The sequence below is a fragment of the Mytilus galloprovincialis genome, chromosome 3 (assembly GCF_965363235.1).
Source record: "Mytilus galloprovincialis chromosome 3, xbMytGall1.hap1.1, whole genome shotgun sequence".
Taxonomy (NCBI): domain Eukaryota; kingdom Metazoa; phylum Mollusca; class Bivalvia; order Mytilida; family Mytilidae; genus Mytilus; species Mytilus galloprovincialis.
Genome location: NC_134840.1, coordinates 22,201,199 through 22,220,243, shown reverse-complemented (window position 1 = coordinate 22,220,243; position 19,045 = coordinate 22,201,199). Strand labels below are relative to the sequence as shown.

Genomic DNA, 19,045 nt, shown 5'->3' with positions numbered 1-19,045 from the left:
ATAAAGTAAGGATTATGACTTCCGTTGATGATCACCTAAAAACTACTCAATCGGCGTTTTTAATCTTGTTGTGTTTTCTTTTGAAAAGAAAGAGCGAGATAAAACAAAATGAGAAAAATCTAAATTATCTAAAGTCTCTTGTATCCGAGAATAAACCATTTTGTCAACTATAAACGACCTGAATAATGAAACTATCGATTGGAAATTACTCTCTCGGATAAAAGCCATAGGAAAAAAATGTATCTGAAACAATTAAATAAGTAAAAGTAATGTTATTATAATAATGAAAGACCATGACAAACAAATACATCGATCTGATACCAGAATATCGATCCCCTTCCAATATTCATCCGGATTTATTTTAGCTTTACCAAGCTAAGCAAGAGTTGTGTCCCTTGTTCTGTCAAACTTCCGGTTTTCGTTTGAGTCGAACTATGTGTATCTCGAAATATTTCTCTGGTCCCGCTGACTTCGAGATAACGAGAGTCGACTGTATACCAATTAGTTCTGTATTGTTAAGAAAAATAACATATTGTTTATATTCAATAACATTAAAAAATTATCTTCAGTATTACCATGATTACCCCCAAAATGTTTTGTAAAATTCATATGTATATATAATTATTGAAAAAATAATCTGTACATCTTTAAAATAAGTATGTTAATTGATGGATTTACACTACGTATTGATTTCAATTTATAATTGCTAAAGAATTTTCTGAATACCTTCTTCTTAAAACCATATGTTTTTATTTTAGCACCAAAGTAATGTGATGATATAAATTTGTTTATCCTTCTATCAAATGTAATACAAATGAGTCTATATAGTTTAGCCGTATCAGTGACAGATCCAGAACTTATCATAAAGGGGGGGGGGGGGGGCACTCCAGTCATGCATTAGTGATTCCCTATATAATCAACCAAATTTTTCCCACAAAAAAGGGGGGCTGAAGAGTGACAGAAAAAGGCAATCTGCTTCCGTTTTCTGACAAAAAAATAAGGACTAGATAAATTTATAATTCACATTTGTGTATGGTATGTTAAAAAATTCATCACTTTGTCTTGTGATTGACATTATCATACTTACATAGTATCACAGAATATTTGTCACAGGTTATCTAACCTCATTATATGCAATAATCAAATATAAATAAATATAATAAGTTAATAAGCCATGTGTATATTTTTGAAGAAACTAAATGAAAATATGATCCAAATTATTTTAATAAAGAAGCACAAAAAATTATCAATAATTATCTTCATAAGCCAAATAAAGTGTCTCTTCAGTCATGAATGCTTAAACAATCTATCATCATTGCTCATATCATCTTCAGAACAGTTCAACTATGTATATTGATTTTGATAACATGTATACATATTCATGTTAATACCATCATTTCAGAGTTAGAAATTAACTGTTGCCAAATGTCAAAACTATATAAAAAAAAAAAATTAAAAAAATCAATTTTGGGGGAAATCATATTTTTTAAACTAAAAGATGAAGATTGAATATTAATATAACCTCTTTTTTCTTCTCAACTAATGACAAGTTAAAATTATCAGCATCTTTTAAGAGATTAAAATGCTACAGTTGAATCTTAAATGTTTGAACTCTTGTTGGGCCAATGACTTTTTTGAATTACATTAATACAAATGTAGTATGAAATGAGGCACCATATTTTATTATTCTATTTTACAAAAATATGAACCTTACGAAAAACAAAATTATATGTTGATGTAAAAATAAGGAGATGTGGAATGATTGCTAATGAAACAATTATCCCCAAGATTCCAAATACTTTGATTTTTTTAAGCAACTATTAGCCAGTAAGACACACATGTCCCACAAATAAAAGATATGAATGAAAATTAAACCAACAGGTGTACAAAAGTAAAAGCTAGCTAGATGCATAGAACATTAAATGTAGCTCATAATGATTTAAATGTTCCGTAACTGTTTTTTACTAAACGAAAAGAAAATTTTAGTAAAATATCATTATTGTATGCAACATTGAAATATCAACAATATATATAAATGTGAGTTCTTGAAATGAATTATAACACAAAAAAAAAGTCAATGAAAAATGAATTGAATGTTTCTGGCTTTTAAAATATTTTTTGAGCAGGATCTGATAACCTTCTTGAGTATTATACTATTATTACACAAGATGATCACAAACGTGAGATAGGTCTGAGATACATGTTCAAATATAAGTAGCTTTTTAATGAATTAAAATGCATATATTAACCAATACAGACGAAGGAAGATTCATATGGCCCAGGCACATTTGTGTTGGACACAAACATTTTTCATGTTAAAATGAATCAGCACCATACAGGAATATTATTAATGTAGGCCTTGTTCATGGAAGATCAACCAATATCAACTATCTTCTTCGTCCATTTCTTCTGAAAACTTTTGTTCCATTCTTTGTCTTCTGCAAAATATTCAATTAATATTCAATTAAATTTCAGTCATGTTTAACAAGAAGTTTTTATACATTTACAAAGTTATAGTTGGCTGTCAGATGTATTCTTAAAAATAAATTTCACACTTAAAAGAACATTTTTAAAGACCAAAAACATTGTAATTTAACATTGCCATTACTAAAAAAAAAGAGCTAAAAATATGAGTATGCAATGGAAAGAAAGAGTATGTGTAGTAATGAATGACACAAAATCACTACACACAAATAACTGATGTTACTCAAGAATAAAGACTTTATACCTGAAAATTTTGCTACTTTTGAAGTAGACTTTTTACTGCCAAACTTACACACTTAGGCAATAATTTCACTGTTATCTAAATGCAATGTATAAGGTTATGAAACACAGGAAAGTTTAACTGCTACATCTTATGCCTAACCAGCGGACCAAAAACTGATGCAAGAATAACCCAATAAAAGGTAAGTAACAGTATATTCAAATTCTTTATTGCCTTGAACTTAACAGTTCATTGGTGTCAATATAAATTTTCATAGTAAACAAGTAAACAGACTGTCACCGAGAATGTTCAAGTAATATTGTCTCTGATTTTAAATGCAGTAAACATGTATTTTCCTAAATTGGTTAACTGTTTGATGTTCTTTAAACTTAAAAGTTCAATAAATTTAAACACACTTGGTCTAGACCAGTAATATTTCTTTATGAATTTTACTATAAGTTCCTTATATTTCGGACACACTAAGATGAAACGGAATTCGTCTTCAATACACTGACGACAAATTGTACATATAAGACGTAGTACATAAGAGCAAACACACAGCATGAATACATACATAAAATCACCACATTAATGTGTGTTTTACCTACCTAGCTTCTAATCTAGCACATCTAGGACATTTATCTGGTACAAAACAGTCTCTATGGAAACACGATTTACAACCTACAAATATCAAAGTTTAGATGAATCTTTAAAAGTTTTCCTTCAACATTTCTTAATACAAAATTTGTTTGTCATGAAACTTGTAATGTTACATGTATAAAATAACATAACTATGAAACATTCATATTTATTATAGAGAGAAATTCAACAAGAACTTTCAAAATAACAACATTAGCTTTCTGGAAAGAATGGAGTTCTTATGTGTTTGTTTTACTATAGAGCTTGTCACTTATGTCATTGGTTCAATTTTTTGAACCTCAAAGATAAAGTTCAGAAAGGAAATTCAGCAATATTATTTCAAGTTTTTTCTTAAGTGATATAAATCCATAGCACTCTCTGATGAGTTCCTGTTCATTTGAATCTAATGGACTATAAATTACACCATACAACAAGAGTGCACACGCTGAAATGTCTCGCCTTCTATACTAATCATTGCTATTATGTTGATAGTCCTAAGTATAAAGCTAAGCTTTATTACAACTGTCACATAAACTTAACATTAACCAAGATAACTAAACAAAGACCAATGAACCTTGAAAATGAGGTCAAGGTCAGATGAACCATGCCAGGCAGACATGTACAGCTAACAATGCTTTTATACAACATATAAAGTTGACCCATTACTTATAGTTTAAGAAAAATAGACCAAAACACAAAAACTTAACACTGTGCAATGAACCGTGAAAATGAGGTCACGGTCAAATAAAACCTGCGCGACTGACATAAAGATCATAAAATATTTCCATACACCAAATATAGTTGACCTATGGCATATAGTATTAGATAAAAAGACCAAAACTCAAAAACTTAACTTTGACCACTGAACCATGAAAATGAGGTCAAGGTCACATGACATCTGCCCGCTAGACATGTACACCTTACAATCATTTCATACATCAAATATAGTAGACCTATTGCATATGGTATGAGAAATAAAGGCAACAGTAGTATACCGCTGTTCAAACTCATAAATCCATGGACAAAAAACAAAATCGGGGTAACAAACTAAAACTGAGGAAAACGTATTAAATATAAGAGGAGAACAACGACACAACACTACAATGTAACACACACAGAAACGGACCAAGCATCAGAAAAAATCCCCCGAGAATAACAAATATAACATCAAAACCAAATACGTGAATTTGGGATAGACAAGTACCGTGACACGTCTTATCGCAATGTGAATTTACACTCATAAATAAGAGAAAACAAACGACACAACGTTAAAATGTAACACACACAGAAACGAACTATAATATAACAATGGCCATATTCCTGACTTGGTACAGGACATTTTTAACAGGAAAAAATGGTGGGTTGAACCTGGTTTTGTGGCATGCCAAACCTCCCTCTTTTATAGCCATGTGAAATATAACATTAAAATGACAACTCAACACCACAGGACTACAATATAAATAAATTGGAGAACACAATAGACAAAGAAACACACAAACAACAGCCAACAAAAGGCAACAAGTTCAAAATTTTAATTCGCCAGAAGTGCATTTTGTCCACATAAGATCTACTAGTGACGCCCAGATACAAAAGTTTGAAAGCCGAAACAAGCACAAACTCGAACAGCATCGAGGACCAAAAGATCAAAAAAGTTGTGCCAAAAACGGCCAGGGTTTTCTGTTAGTTACCAGAACATCCCTATTATTTAGAATAATTTATACTTTTGCAAACAGTAAATTTATAAAATTATATACAAAAGATGTACATGATAAGACTGAAGTATTAACTAATTACAGGAAACAACTGAAATACATTACATAACCAGACATTTGTAACACAAAATGTAGACAAATCCGAATAGGTTTAAACCTGAAAGCCAAGTGACGTCATATTTGAAATTGTAAAAAATGACAAAAAAATGACGTCATTTGAATTTGTAAAACAGATCATCAAAAAATGAACAATGACGTCACATTTGAATGAATAAGATACAATTAGGATTGATTTAAGATTATATTTGAACTAAATACTGATATTGCATTTAATAACAATGCACATTTTAATACTTAGCAAACTAAGGTAGCAATTAACTATATTATAAAGCTATGTCCGGTTTGTTTTGAATCTAACTTCAAACGTAAAATATCGTACTGATTACGTTGAACAAAATGAAATCTAATGAATGAATGCGGTGATAAATTTGTTTTAAACCATAACACATAAATATAATAGAAAAGACGTCAACACATTTGACAAAATCCGGTGAGAATTACAAATATAACATTAAACATTTAAATTAAATACATGAATTTTGGATAGACAAGTACCGTAACACGTCTTATAGTAATGCGAATTCACACTCAGCAAAACAGTCACAATCGGGAATAAGTCACGTTCGGTAGTTCGGTAAAAACAGACCAAAACACAAAAATTTAACTATAACCACTGAACCATGAAAATAAGGTCAAGGTCAGATGACACCTGCTAGTTGGACATGTACACCTTACAGTCCTTCCATACACCGAATATACTAGCCCTATTGCTTATAGTATCTGAGATATGGACTTGACCACCAAAACTTAACCTTGTTCACTGATCCATGAAATGAGGTCGAGGTCAAGTGAAAACTGTCTGACAGACATGAGGACCTTGCAAGGTACGCACATATCAAATATAGTTATCCTATTACTTATAATAAGAGAGAATTCAACATTACAAAAAATTTGAACTTTTTTTTCAAGTGGTCACTGAACCATGAAATGAGGTCAAGGACACTGGACATGTGACTGACTGAAACTTCGTAACATGAAGCATCTATATACAAAGTATGAAGCATCCATGTCTTCCACCTTCTAAAATATAAAGCTTTAAGAAGTGAGCTAACACCGCCGCCGGATCACTATCCATATGTCGAGCTTTCTGCAACAAAAGTTGCAGGCTCAACAAAAACTGAGATTCAAGCTTTATGTCTTAGACAGGTTTAAGATCAGTAACTGTAGATTCATTCTCAAACTTTATGTCTTAGACAGGTTTAAGATCAGTAACTGTAGATTCAAGCTTTATGTCTTAGACAGGTTTAAGATCAGTAACTGTAGATTCATTCTCAAGCTTTATGTCTTAGACAGGTTTAAGATTAGTAACTGTAGATTCATTCTCAAGCTTTATGTCTTAGACAGGTTTAAGATCAGTAACTGTAGATTCATTCATTCTAAGGACTGAGAATAAATTCAAATTCTGCTTACAAGCAGTTAGCTTATAGAAATTTATACTTTATTTGAAATTTCAATTATTGCTTTTCTTTTACCTTAACAATCCACATAAAATTGATACCCAAGGAAAAGTTAGGAATTCACAGAAAGGTTTTTCACATTGGGTTACTTGTAAGTAACATAAGAATTAAAACCAGTCAAACCAAAAACAAGTCAAACTGGGTTATCATTTGAAATTCAACTCCAGTTCTCTTTTTGTATTTCATTTAATATATTTAGTAAATGTTCATGAAATGACACAATATTTGTATCTTATAAGCTGCAATAGATGTGGGTGTTCAAAACCAGATGTTCTGTACCATTCTGACTAAGAAAGATTTTTGTTGTTGTAAATAATTGAAATTTTATGCAAAGAGGTGTAAGGCTACCTGAGCAACATGACTTTTATGCAAGCAGCAAAGAGTATATAGCATGTTTCTATATTTTCATCGCTAAAATTTACTCACCTTGACAAATTTCAACCTTGTTTAGTTGAAATGGAAATATCACATCAGAGTTATTTCTACACAGTTCACATATAAAACCAAGTCCCTGGCAAAACTGTAACAACAAAAATTAATTAAGAACTGATTTCCTGTAAATGATCATTTTGTATACAATTTTTCTATTAAAAGCTTTCATTAAATTCAAACTTGCTGGTACCAAGATGAGTCACCATCTACTATGTCAAAACTACAATATACACAGGCAAATTTCATTCACATCAATTTCATGTGAATTTCACCTCAAACAAGCTTATACGTTAAACTCATGTGAAATCAATTTTTGTGAGTTGCACATGAATGTCATGTGAAACTCATGTGAATTTAACATGAAAATCACGTAAATTTTTTCATGTGAAATTCATCTGAATTTTTAAATTAGAGTAATTTAAATAACATCTAAATTTTCAAAAATTCATGAAAAATATATTTTTTTTAGGTTGTAAATTTCACGTGAAATTCATGTGAAAAATTTCATATCAGATTCATGTTAATCTCAATTCACGTGAAATTCACAAGAAAATTTTCATGTGAGTTTCATGTATAAGCTCGATTGAGGTGAATCTTGCATGAAATTTTTCATGTGAATTTCATGTGAGATTCATGTGAAATTGATGTGAACAAATTTTGCCTGTGTATGCCTCTTATAAATGTAATGGTGTTTGGGCTGTGTGTCATTGTTTTAATGATAGATTGGTTATTATCTCAACTTCCAGCACTATAAACTATATAGTGGCAGTAAGTTTTTATTGGCAGGGAAAGTTTTGTCTCCAAAGAGCGCCACTGATATTCAGCTGTGAAACTGTCAATCCTAGCCATAAAAGATTTGACTCAAACACACCTATCCTGCCACATGCAGGGTACTAACTCACAACCTCAGAGTTGACAGGCATTTTAGATTAATGACTTAGACCACTCAAACACCAGGCCAATGTCATTATTTTTCTGTGTTACAACAATTGCATTATTTATATAATAGATCTCTTCAGCTCTATGACATGAAATGAAGCTCTGGTTACACTATAATTATGATTTAAAAGACACTATGTTGACCACAAGGTAACTCATTTTTTGTGTCATTGGGTTTGCTGTTTTATTTATCAATATTCCAAATCTACTTTTGTTCAGATAAAAAAAATTCTTTTATTAAGCAATTTTGAAATGTACTTAATTCTGGCATGTCTACATACCAGAAATTTTCTATGTGAGATATTCTTGAAGGTACTACATTATGTTGTACATACCGGACTATTTCTAATATCTGATGCTAATTTGGTAAAATGGTGATATTGGTGTGGTAATAAGATAGACATACCTGACAATTTTCTACATGTGATATTGATGCAGAGACTATATTCCTTAATTGATTTAACATTTGTAGATTCTTAGCCTAAAATATAAAAAAAAAATGAACTTTACTAACTCTTAAAATAATGATAAGCCTATTTTCAGAAGGGGTTTGCTTTCATTCGAAATTAGGAATTTGGGTCATACCAGATGAAAAGAAAAGGATTTCCACAAGAAAAAAAAGTGAAGAGCTGTGATCAACATTCAAGTACATTATTGAATTTGAAACAATGAATACAAAATATTTTTTTAATCAAACACTAAACAAATACTGTTCTGTTTGAATTCAAACAATAACTAACATCTTTAATGTGTGATCAATCTTATCTTGATGCCATTTTGTTGCTATACTATTAAGAGAAAGGTCACTAACCAAGCTATGCAAATAACCAGATTTTTAAGTACATGTATAGAAGAATAGAAAATGGTTTTATAAAGTAGAAATAAATGCAAACAATTGACCTATGCAACACAGTTAAAAGTTATTCAATTGAGACATTCTAATGAATAAATTAACTACAATAATTAGCTTTCAAGTTATAATCATAATATATGATTCACAACACTCCATACTTACATTAACAAGATCACATAAAGAGTATATGTGAAAATCATCTGACCAGTATGGTGGTAGGTTCTTTATATCACTCAAAAAACTAAAAATAAAACAAACATCCAGTGTAAAAACTACAAACACCAAATAGAATGTATGACAAAACAAGTATTTCTTCAAATCTAGGAAATTCATATCAATCTAAAACTTATCAATGGCCTTGTTATTGAGTTTTCAGTACATTCAAATGTATGTATAGTAATTCAGTAAAAGAATTAGTTGAAAGTATATCATAGTATCAAGGTTCAATACTCTCATACAACATTACATATGTTAAAAAATAAGAATGAACAGAATTTGAGCTAAGTCTATCTACAATTCTATATCATAGTATTGGACAACAAATTATAAAAGAACTTACTTTGTACCATCCTTACAGATAAGTAGGAACTTCTTCACATATTGTAACTGCTGTCGTAATTCTAAAATACTATCTAAAGTTTTCACTTTCTTATATAATGAAGGATTTATATCACAGATATTGAACAAAGGCTCCGTATAGATCTTAGTCAATAAATCATGGGCAAAGTTTGACACTTGATACTTTTGAAAGTCCCATTTCTTCAGAATTCTTCCAGGAATATATGATAAAGATTTACTATGGCAACATTGACAGAAAAACTTTCCAAGGTATTCACAGTATCGAAATCTGCTGATGTATCCTAAAATAGAAAAATATTATTTTATGATGAAACATATACAGCAATGAGATAAATTCTATTTCATAAATAATGTTATTGCAGTAAAACTAAGGTTAAAAAAGGTTGTATTCCATCAGGCAAAGTTGACCTAAGAAGTTGTATTTTTTTGTTTTGGCCATTTGAATTTCTATGGTCTCAAACTGTTTATATGTTTTTTGCTAACCAAACTTCTGCATGTAAAGCATCCAAAAGAAATGTGTGTCATGCTCATGGACATCAGTATCAAGTTTTCTGGGGGGATTTTTTTTACTTTTTACTTGAAAATTCCGATGACCAAACTTGATCAAATATTATAATAGATAAAAAAAAGCAATTTTGTCACAGATTATCTATAGGGTTCAAAGAAATGAATGTTTTAAAAGTGATTCAGCTGGATACTCACACACTCAAATCAATTCTTTTATAACAGAAATATTTTTTTAAAGTATAACATAAACATTTAGTCATAAAACTTTTACACCATTTGGTCTCTTATAAGAAAGTTGTCTCATTGGCAATCGTACCACATCTTCTTACCTATTTATAGAGATTATGAACTGACCTGGTTCAACCCTTGTACCACAACCCGCACAGAGGTAATTCTGTTTCTCCATTGCTTTCTTCCTACTGTAATAATAGATAACCTACTTGTAGTTCATGATTTCAATATCTCAAACTGAAAAACTTAATGTAACTGTCTATAAAGAATATAACACTGTACCTAAGCAAGCACACTAATTTAAGAATATATTCAAATATTTCTCTCCAAATAATAGTTATATTTATGCTGTATGTTTGATAAGATTTCTCTGTCTACCTTGTCTACAGTAATGAATGCTCCTATTAACACATCATATGACAAGGTATACTGCACTATTCAACAATTTTTATAGTACCACACTTTCAGTCAGAGAACCCTGATAGTATTGCATAAAATATGTCTTTCTACCAACATTCCTAAAATTACTTATGGTCATAAGCTATATCTTTATCTACTTAAAATATGTAAATCATTTTTTTTTTTTTAAATATAGACTAAAGTAATTACAATACTAACATTTTTAAAGTTAAAAAAACGAAATGTGTTACACAAAACTAATATGACTTACTTTGGACGCTGATGGATATTAAAGATAATTTGAGGTCTTGGTGGAGCCCATTCCATGTTACCCCGTAATCTCGTCTGAAATATAATATATTACCAGTTAGCTTGGCATTTAAATAAAACACACATCTTGAAACATAAACGAAGTTTACTTATATCATTGCAAATTCAAAATAACCAAAAAACATGGTTTAATGTGATAATGAATAGCAATGAAAATAGCCTCTGAAAAGGTTCATTTAATCTAAAGATGTAGATTGTATATTTCCATTCATAAATAGAAATTAAGACATTCCTGTTTGATGGAAATCATTTATAATATATCAACAATGGATTTCAAGAATATTTGCAGTACAACCCAAATGTTTAAATATGATTAAGAAGAGAAGACTCATAACTAACTGTAAATATAAACCTTTTTATCCTTATTCCTATGTAACAGAAAAATCTTGTGACTCAAAATCAAATCCTTGGACTTTGATATTTCTACTTTATAATTATTACCTGGAATGTTTGATATCTGTTAGTTTTATATTACCTGGAACGTTTGATATCTGTTAGTTTTATATTACCTGGAACGTTTGATATCTGTTAGTTTTATATTACCTGGAACGTTTGATATCTGTTAGTTTTATATTACCTGGAACGTTTGATATCTGCTAGTTTTATATTACCTGGAATGTTTGATATCTGTTAGTTTTATATTACCTGGAATGTTTGATATCTGTTAGTTTTATATTACCTGGAATGTTTGATATCTGTTAGTTTTATATTACCTGGAATGTTTGATATCTGCTAGTTTTATATTACCTGGAATGTTTGATATCTGTTAGTTTTATATTACCTGGAATGTTTGATATCTGTTAGTTTTATATTACCTGGAATGTTTGATATCTGTTAGTTTTCATATCTTCAGCATCATCAGGATCAATGGGATAAGAGTCTGGCATTGGGAGTAACTACAATCAACATATTGTACACTGCAGAATACATATATGAACTTTAAATCTCACACTGAAGATTTAGTAAAAATATCAAGTTATTTTGATCCTGCCTTCAAATTTACATTTTGCTTGCAGATTAATTCCCAGAAAAATATGCATGAATTCCTTCAATTGCTACAGTATTTTCCACAATTTTTTTTTAAAAGCATGGTTCCATGTGGGAGAGAAAAATGCACCTTGTAAATATAGTAACATTACAAGATATTGTTAACCTATTGAAAAACTCTTTTTTATATTTTCATTAAATTAAAAATTAGATCAATCATTGATTTGTAATGCTTATCTTTCATCGTTAACTTTTAATTTGAACTTAACAGCCATCTACAAATAAAATCGAATAAAAAAATTACCTTCTGAGGAGCATCACTTTCAGGTACAAGCCAGATAAGATCTGAAGCCTTTGGAAGTTGTTTCTCTGAGAATTTCTTCAGTAATGATATAGCAACAGACTCTGCTGATAAACTGTTGGTAGCACTCACACCATTCTCTGTAGTTACTGAGCTGTAAATAATATATGTTCTATATCAAGGGTTGAAAATATTTTTATCTTTTATTATTTCTTCAGTTACTTTGTCTTTTCACTTCATGTTGCAATCAATCTTTTCATTTTTTTTTGTCATAAATTATGCTCCACTGATATCCACAAAATTATAAACAAATATATTATTAAAATGTAGAGAGTCTTATAACAACAACACTTTAGAGACTGCTGCAGAAATTTAAACGTCACAATGTTACAATGGTAAGTAACGTTATTAATAGCAACGTACTGAAAGTTAACAGAACACTCAGACCACACAACCTATACAGTATATATACACAGCCTGACAACTTATTGTATTATTCTTTCCACGATGCAAGAGGACAAACACATGTTGGCAGAATAATTTTAACAAACATTTTCACAACAAAAACATTTTATTTTAATTTCTTTTTATAGTTTATTTACATACTTACAATGAACTTTCACTTTCACTTTCAGTACGTTGCTATTAATAACGTTACTTACCATTGTAACATTGTGACGTTTAAATTTTAACAACCCGATTTTTTACTTCAACATGATTTTATGTATTGTTTTTATCCTGATGACGGTGCCCTAGGCACCGAAACATGTCGATCAATAAATTTCTGCAGCAGTCTCTAAAGTGTTGTTGTTATAAGACTCTCTACATTTTATGTTTTTTATCATAACGACCCTGCATACCCTCGGGTATCCACTTTATGGACTCTACCGTATTACAGACTCACCAGGCGTTGGTTCACTTTCGTTTGTAATTGATTTTATTTTTTATCGTGAACCCCTGCATTCCTTTAATTAGGAACCGCCGTTGCAACCCGCGCTAATCATACTAGCCATTCGCACAGAAGAAACAAAGTTATATTTTATTGAGGCACCCACAGGAACCTTCCGAGAATGCTGCCATCAACCACAAGAAAAGAAATAGATAATAACGGACCATCTTAACCCAAAACGAGCCTTAAAGAGGAAGAGAACAGTGATAGGAAATTATTTCTCTCTAACAGAATTCATTTGAAATTAAATGCACCCGATTTCGTATTCTTCAAATTCAATCTGATGCTCCCGAAAATATGTTAATCAAACACACAACCCTCGAGATACAACCACTTTTACAGATTACGGGCCATTCCCGATAGTTTGATGAACGAACACATAGTTAGAATTCAACATAGACTAGTGATATTTATACTTTGTCCTTTACTTTCGGCGACCGAAACATTTTACAGCATTCCTGACGCGATTGGAAGCAGTACCTCTGGCCAAGGGAAGCCAGTCGAAATGGTACGGAATTGTTGATAAAATGTCGTCTATTTTGGGGAAGAAAGTTAACAGAACACTCAGACCACACAACCTATACAGTATATATACACAGCCTGACAACTTATTGTATTATTCTTTCCACGATGCAAGAGGACAAACACATGTTGGCAGAATAATTTTAACAAACATTTTCACAACAAAAACATTTTATTTTAATTTCTTTTTATAGTTTATTTACATACTTACAATGAACTTTCACTTTCACTTTCAGTACGTTGCTATTAATAACGTTACTTACCATTGTAACATTGTGACGTTTAAATTTTAACAACCCGATTTTTTACTTCAACATGATTTTATGTATTGTTTTTATCCTGATGACGGTGCCCTAGGCACCGAAACATGTCGATCAATAAATTTCTGCAGCAGTCTCTAAAGTGTTGTTGTTATAAGACTCTCTACATTTTATGTTTTTTATCATAACGACCCTGCATACCCTCGGGTATCCACTTTATGGACTCTACCGTATTACAGACTCACCAGGCGTTGGTTCACTTTCGTTTGTAATTGATTTTATTTTTTATCGTGAACCCCTGCATTCCTTTAATTAGGAACCGCCGTTGCAACCCGCGCTAATCATACTAGCCATTCGCACAGAAGAAACAAAGTTATATTTTATTGAGGCACCCACAGGAACCTTCCGAGAATGCTGCCATCAACCACAAGAAAAGAAATAGATAATAACGGACCATCTTAACCCAAAACGAGCCTTAAAGAGGAAGAGAACAGTGATAGGAAATTATTTCTCTCTAACAGAATTCATTTGAAATTAAATGCACCCGATTTCGTATTCTTCAAATTCAATCTGATGCTCCCGAAAATATGTTAATCAAACACACAACCCTCGAGATACAACCACTTTTACAGATTACGGGCCATTCCCGATAGTTTGATGAACGAACACATAGTTAGAATTCAACATAGACTAGTGATATTTATACTTTGTCCTTTACTTTCGGCGACCGAAACATTTTACAGCATTCCTGACGCGATTGGAAGCAGTACCTCTGGCCAAGGGAAGCCAGTCGAAATGGTACGGAATTGTTGATAAAATGTCGTCTATTTTGGGGAAGAAAGTTAACAGAACACTCAGACCACACAACCTATACAGTATATATACACAGCCTGACAACTTATTGTATTATTCTTTCCACGATGCAAGAGGACAAACACATGTTGGCAGAATAATTTTAACAAACATTTTCACAACAAAAACATTTTATTTTAATTTCTTTTTATAGTTTATTTACATACTTACAATGAACTTTCACTTTCACTTTCAGTACGTTGCTATTAATAACGTTACTTACCATTGTAACATTGTGACGTTTAAATTTTAACAACCCGATTTTTTACTTCAACATGATTTTATGTATTGTTTTTATCCTGATGACGGTGCCCTAGGCACCGAAACATGTCGATCAATAAATTTCTGCAGCAGTCTCTAAAGTGTTGTTGTTATAAGACTCTCTACATTTTATGTTTTTTATCATAACGACCCTGCATACCCTCGGGTATCCACTTTATGGACTCTACCGTATTACAGACTCACCAGGCGTTGGTTCACTTTCGTTTGTAAATATATTATTATATACAGTTTTACATATAAGCAGTTTATTATAACTAGATGCAAGTAGCTATAATGAGAAGCAACTATTGAAATCCTGAAAAAATTTCTCTTGTTTTCATAGTTGTTATTGAGTAACAAACATTATAACATTATAGGTTCAATGTCAGAAAAATATAAACTTTTTTGTAGGAGACTTAGGAACTAATGAAGGGCAATGTTTTAGCCTCAAGTTCAATACCCCAGTATATAAAGAGTTTTAAGAATTTCCTTTTTATTTCACTTGATGTCAACATGCATTGCTTACCCTTGTCTGTCTAGCATCTTATTATTTCTGTCTTGGATATCGCCATCTGCAAAAAATTCAAGTTTATAAAAATTACAGAAACACCACATGTGCACAAGGCTAATAACAATCTCATGGATTTGTTGTACATATAAAAGAAAACGTTTTTAGTGTTTGAATTTTTTTTTTTATAAATTATCTATTACAAATTGATTTTTAAATATTTATTTTTTTAAATGATTCAAAATAAAATGTTACAAAAATTTAAGCCTACAAATTGCTGCTGTGACCTTGACATTTGACTAACTGACCTCAAAATAAATTGAGGAAAATGGAAATGGGAAGTCTTTCACCACGAGCATATTATCAACCAAAGATAAGTAAAGCTCTGATGGTTAACAACTTTATCAGTCAATTTTCTTCTTTAGAAGATTTTATAACAAGCATATTTACCTGAGTATAATGAAGCAAGTGATAAGGACATTCCATCTTTCTTCATCAATAACAAATTAGTCTCACTTATATTTTCTGACACTGAAATGAAAAATTAAACTTTAAATCAACATTTAAATACATCACATAAATGAACATTATCAAGATTCATGAAAATAAGATAAAGATGAGATGATCTGTACAAAACTGATATGTACATTTAGTAATCATTCCAAAGATGCACCTACTAAAGTTGACCTACTGCTTACGAGAAAATGACCTTGTTTTGATGCTTTTAAAAACTGATAGATAAACTATGAAAATGAAGTCTATGTGGAATGGGGACCCAATTATCTCCACCATTACTTCAATGCAATTTTATCAAAATTTAACAGGTTTGATTTTATAACCCTATAATTGACTGCCAAATTCTTATTACTTACTCCACTTGTAGCCCCTTTTTATAGAGTCTGGGAAAATTATAATGGGTCATGAATAACATTTTTTTTTAAATTAGCAAAACTGTTTTAAGTATTACTGAAACCAAGTTGGTGTTTTCCATGGAGTCATCTGCTCTTGGTCAAGGTATCTAAACTTTTGTCTGTTCTATTGTCCCATTGAATAAATACAATAGCTATTGTTCTCATTGTAGTTTATTTACTGAAACTTTCAAATTTCTTCTAAGAGAAATTCTTCACTCATTGATCGATTTATGTAAGTGATATAACCATAAAATAAGATAATGCTGTCATACTGAATGGTGAATCTCGACTATAAAAGGATGGACCACAGAATATACTATATGTATGTAACTACACAATGTATACATATTTAAAACTTACTTGTCAGTTCTATTTGTTCATCATCAATTGCACTTGAATCACTACTATCTGAAATTTAAAAAAAAAATGAGTTTGTCATCAAATTTCTATCAGTCCTTTGAATTGAATACATTTTTTTTCATTTGTAACCAAACATCTTTTTACTATAATTACACATTATGAAAGGTTGTTATATCTGGACTAACAATATGTTTAGCTCCAACTTACCACATAACTTATACAGCAGCATTCACAATTACTTCATTTGGTGAAATGCATCAATTACGTTTTTGTATGAGAACATATTTTCTTAAACTAGAATTTCAAGTTAAATTGACCCTACAAATATTTCAACCTGTTGGAGACATCATTGTTAAATAATTTAAAAGTTGTCAGACAATGCTATTTAAAAAAATATAGTATTAAACAAATCTTCAAATGTTTGTGAAATAAGCTTTTATCTACATCATTTGGTCAATAGTGGATAGTTTGGGTGGGCTTATTATTGATATAATTCTCACTTGAATGCAGATGTAGTAACAATACACATGAAAAGAATTTTCATAAAAATGTTCTCAGATACAATAAGGAGAAAAAATATAATTATCCGATTTTCTAATAAAATTGAGAATGAAAAAGTATAATGTGTCAAACAGTCCAAGGCAATCAAAGGGTCTTCAATCACAGCAAGAAAACACCCCGATCAGAGGCAGGCTTCAGCTTTGCTTATATTTCAGTATTTTAAGGGCTTGGCTTCCTAAGAATAATTCTTTAGTGACTGCTAAAATTTTGAGAATTCTAATTGTGGAGCTGAATGGTCGCAATCTGAGCAAAATCTACCACCATACTAACACAGTATCTTAGGGTTGGTGTTGATCAGGTTGGCCCACTCCCATCATGCTTCAGTGATTCCCCATATAATCAACCAAATTGTTTTCTAAAATAGGGGGCCTGGGGCCCCTGCTCCCGGGGCCCCCTTGCTCCCCTCAATCCCCCTCTGTTGATTTTTCAGCATCTATTGGGGGAAGGGAGGGATGATTAGTATTTTGAGCTGTCCAATTAACTCACCTGAGTTTTCAGAATCTATAGGGGAGCTGAATGTTGGTGATGTACTGTGACTAGTAGCTGCTAATATAATCACAACAATTAAGCACACAATAAAAATGATAATACAAAGCTATAAAGCACAATTTTCAACAACAGAAATAAAATATGGAAACAACATTAATTATCCCTCATTTCTATCTACATAAAGAGCTAAATAGTCAGGAGTTGCATTCCAAGCACATTTGATCTTCTGTAGCTAGCACAATAAACAGAAATTAGCTCTCAATGATAATAACATCACAAGTGTCCACATGGACTGTCTAGCCTGCTATACTGATTTTGATCAATTTTTATGATGAAAGTCTTGAAGATAAAGGTATCAATACATGTATCACACATGAAACGAGGCTTAAATAAGTTAACCCTTCCAGATTGCCATGTACATTAAACAAACATTATGCTCACCTAATATAGTTTTAAAAGACTATGTATCCCTATGTCTTTCACAACTTGGGATGGAGTTAAAAATACCACAGTGAAATATAAATTATAATAGTTTGAGCACTTGCTCCTATTAAAAGTCAGCCCTTCATGACATTTTGGTTACTGATTTCTCTTACTTTCTTCAAACATGTTTATAGCCTTTAAAGAAATGTTAATTTAATGCAAAATACTAATTTACTTCTGGTCGGTTCATCACTGGCTGAAAATTAATCATGATAGCCTCATTTTTGTTAATTTTGAATTTGAAATTGTGACAGACTGTCAAAAGAAGACAAATGCCAGCTGATGACATTCATGAAAAAAAAACATACTGCAGACTTCCTGGATATAATTAGTATGGTGTTAAGAAAAGCTTTTTTATAGCTGTTATAACACATTAGCCATCAAAGGATTTAAATTGAAACAAATAACAAATAAGTAGATAACAACAGTAAGGATTAGGTACAATTTGACATGTTTCAAATCTAAACTTACTGTCAGTAACACCATCACTGAAAGCTGGTAATCCACGAGCTTTCTGTAAAAAATAAAAGAGCTTGAAACTATATATTCACAGCATAGAAAAATCAATGTAATTCATACACTTTTACTTTCTTTATATTCAAAGACTTCTTTTATCCAAGATTTTTTTTCAAGCTTTATTTTTCAAATAGAACTGTTCAATTGTAATATTAAACACATTTAATATTTTGAATTCTTATG

The 19,045-nt window shown here is 30.9% G+C and overlaps 1 protein-coding gene across 3 annotated transcripts in view; it reads right to left on the bottom strand.

The window, feature by feature from the left end:
• Positions 1-1,980: 1,980 nt before the first annotated feature.
• The window catches only part of LOC143067426 (run domain Beclin-1-interacting and cysteine-rich domain-containing protein-like), a 37,678-nt gene continuing 20,613 nt past the window's right edge, over positions 1,981-19,045 (bottom strand). For 2 of the 3 annotated variants that reach the window (XM_076240685.1, XM_076240687.1), the window contains exons 9-23: positions 18,818-18,860; positions 17,861-17,920; positions 16,814-16,861; positions 15,993-16,073; positions 15,561-15,606; positions 12,194-12,344; positions 11,718-11,798; positions 10,844-10,917; positions 10,297-10,361; positions 9,416-9,716; positions 9,019-9,097; positions 8,410-8,484; positions 7,059-7,152; positions 3,313-3,385; positions 1,981-2,438 (exon numbers count right to left, since the gene is read on the bottom strand). In XM_076240685.1, coding sequence (XP_076096800.1) covers positions 2,384-2,438; positions 3,313-3,385; positions 7,059-7,152; positions 8,410-8,484; positions 9,019-9,097; positions 9,416-9,716; positions 10,297-10,361; positions 10,844-10,917; positions 11,718-11,798; positions 12,194-12,344; positions 15,561-15,606; positions 15,993-16,073; positions 16,814-16,861; positions 17,861-17,920; positions 18,818-18,860 — 1,326 coding nt within the window. In that variant the 3' untranslated portion in view covers positions 1,981-2,383. The remainder of the gene's footprint in view (positions 2,439-3,312; positions 3,386-7,058; positions 7,153-8,409; positions 8,485-9,018; positions 9,098-9,415; positions 9,717-10,296; positions 10,362-10,843; positions 10,918-11,717; positions 11,799-12,193; positions 12,345-15,560; positions 15,607-15,992; positions 16,074-16,813; positions 16,862-17,860; positions 17,921-18,817; positions 18,861-19,045) is intronic. The other variant, XM_076240686.1, reaches the window with a different exon arrangement.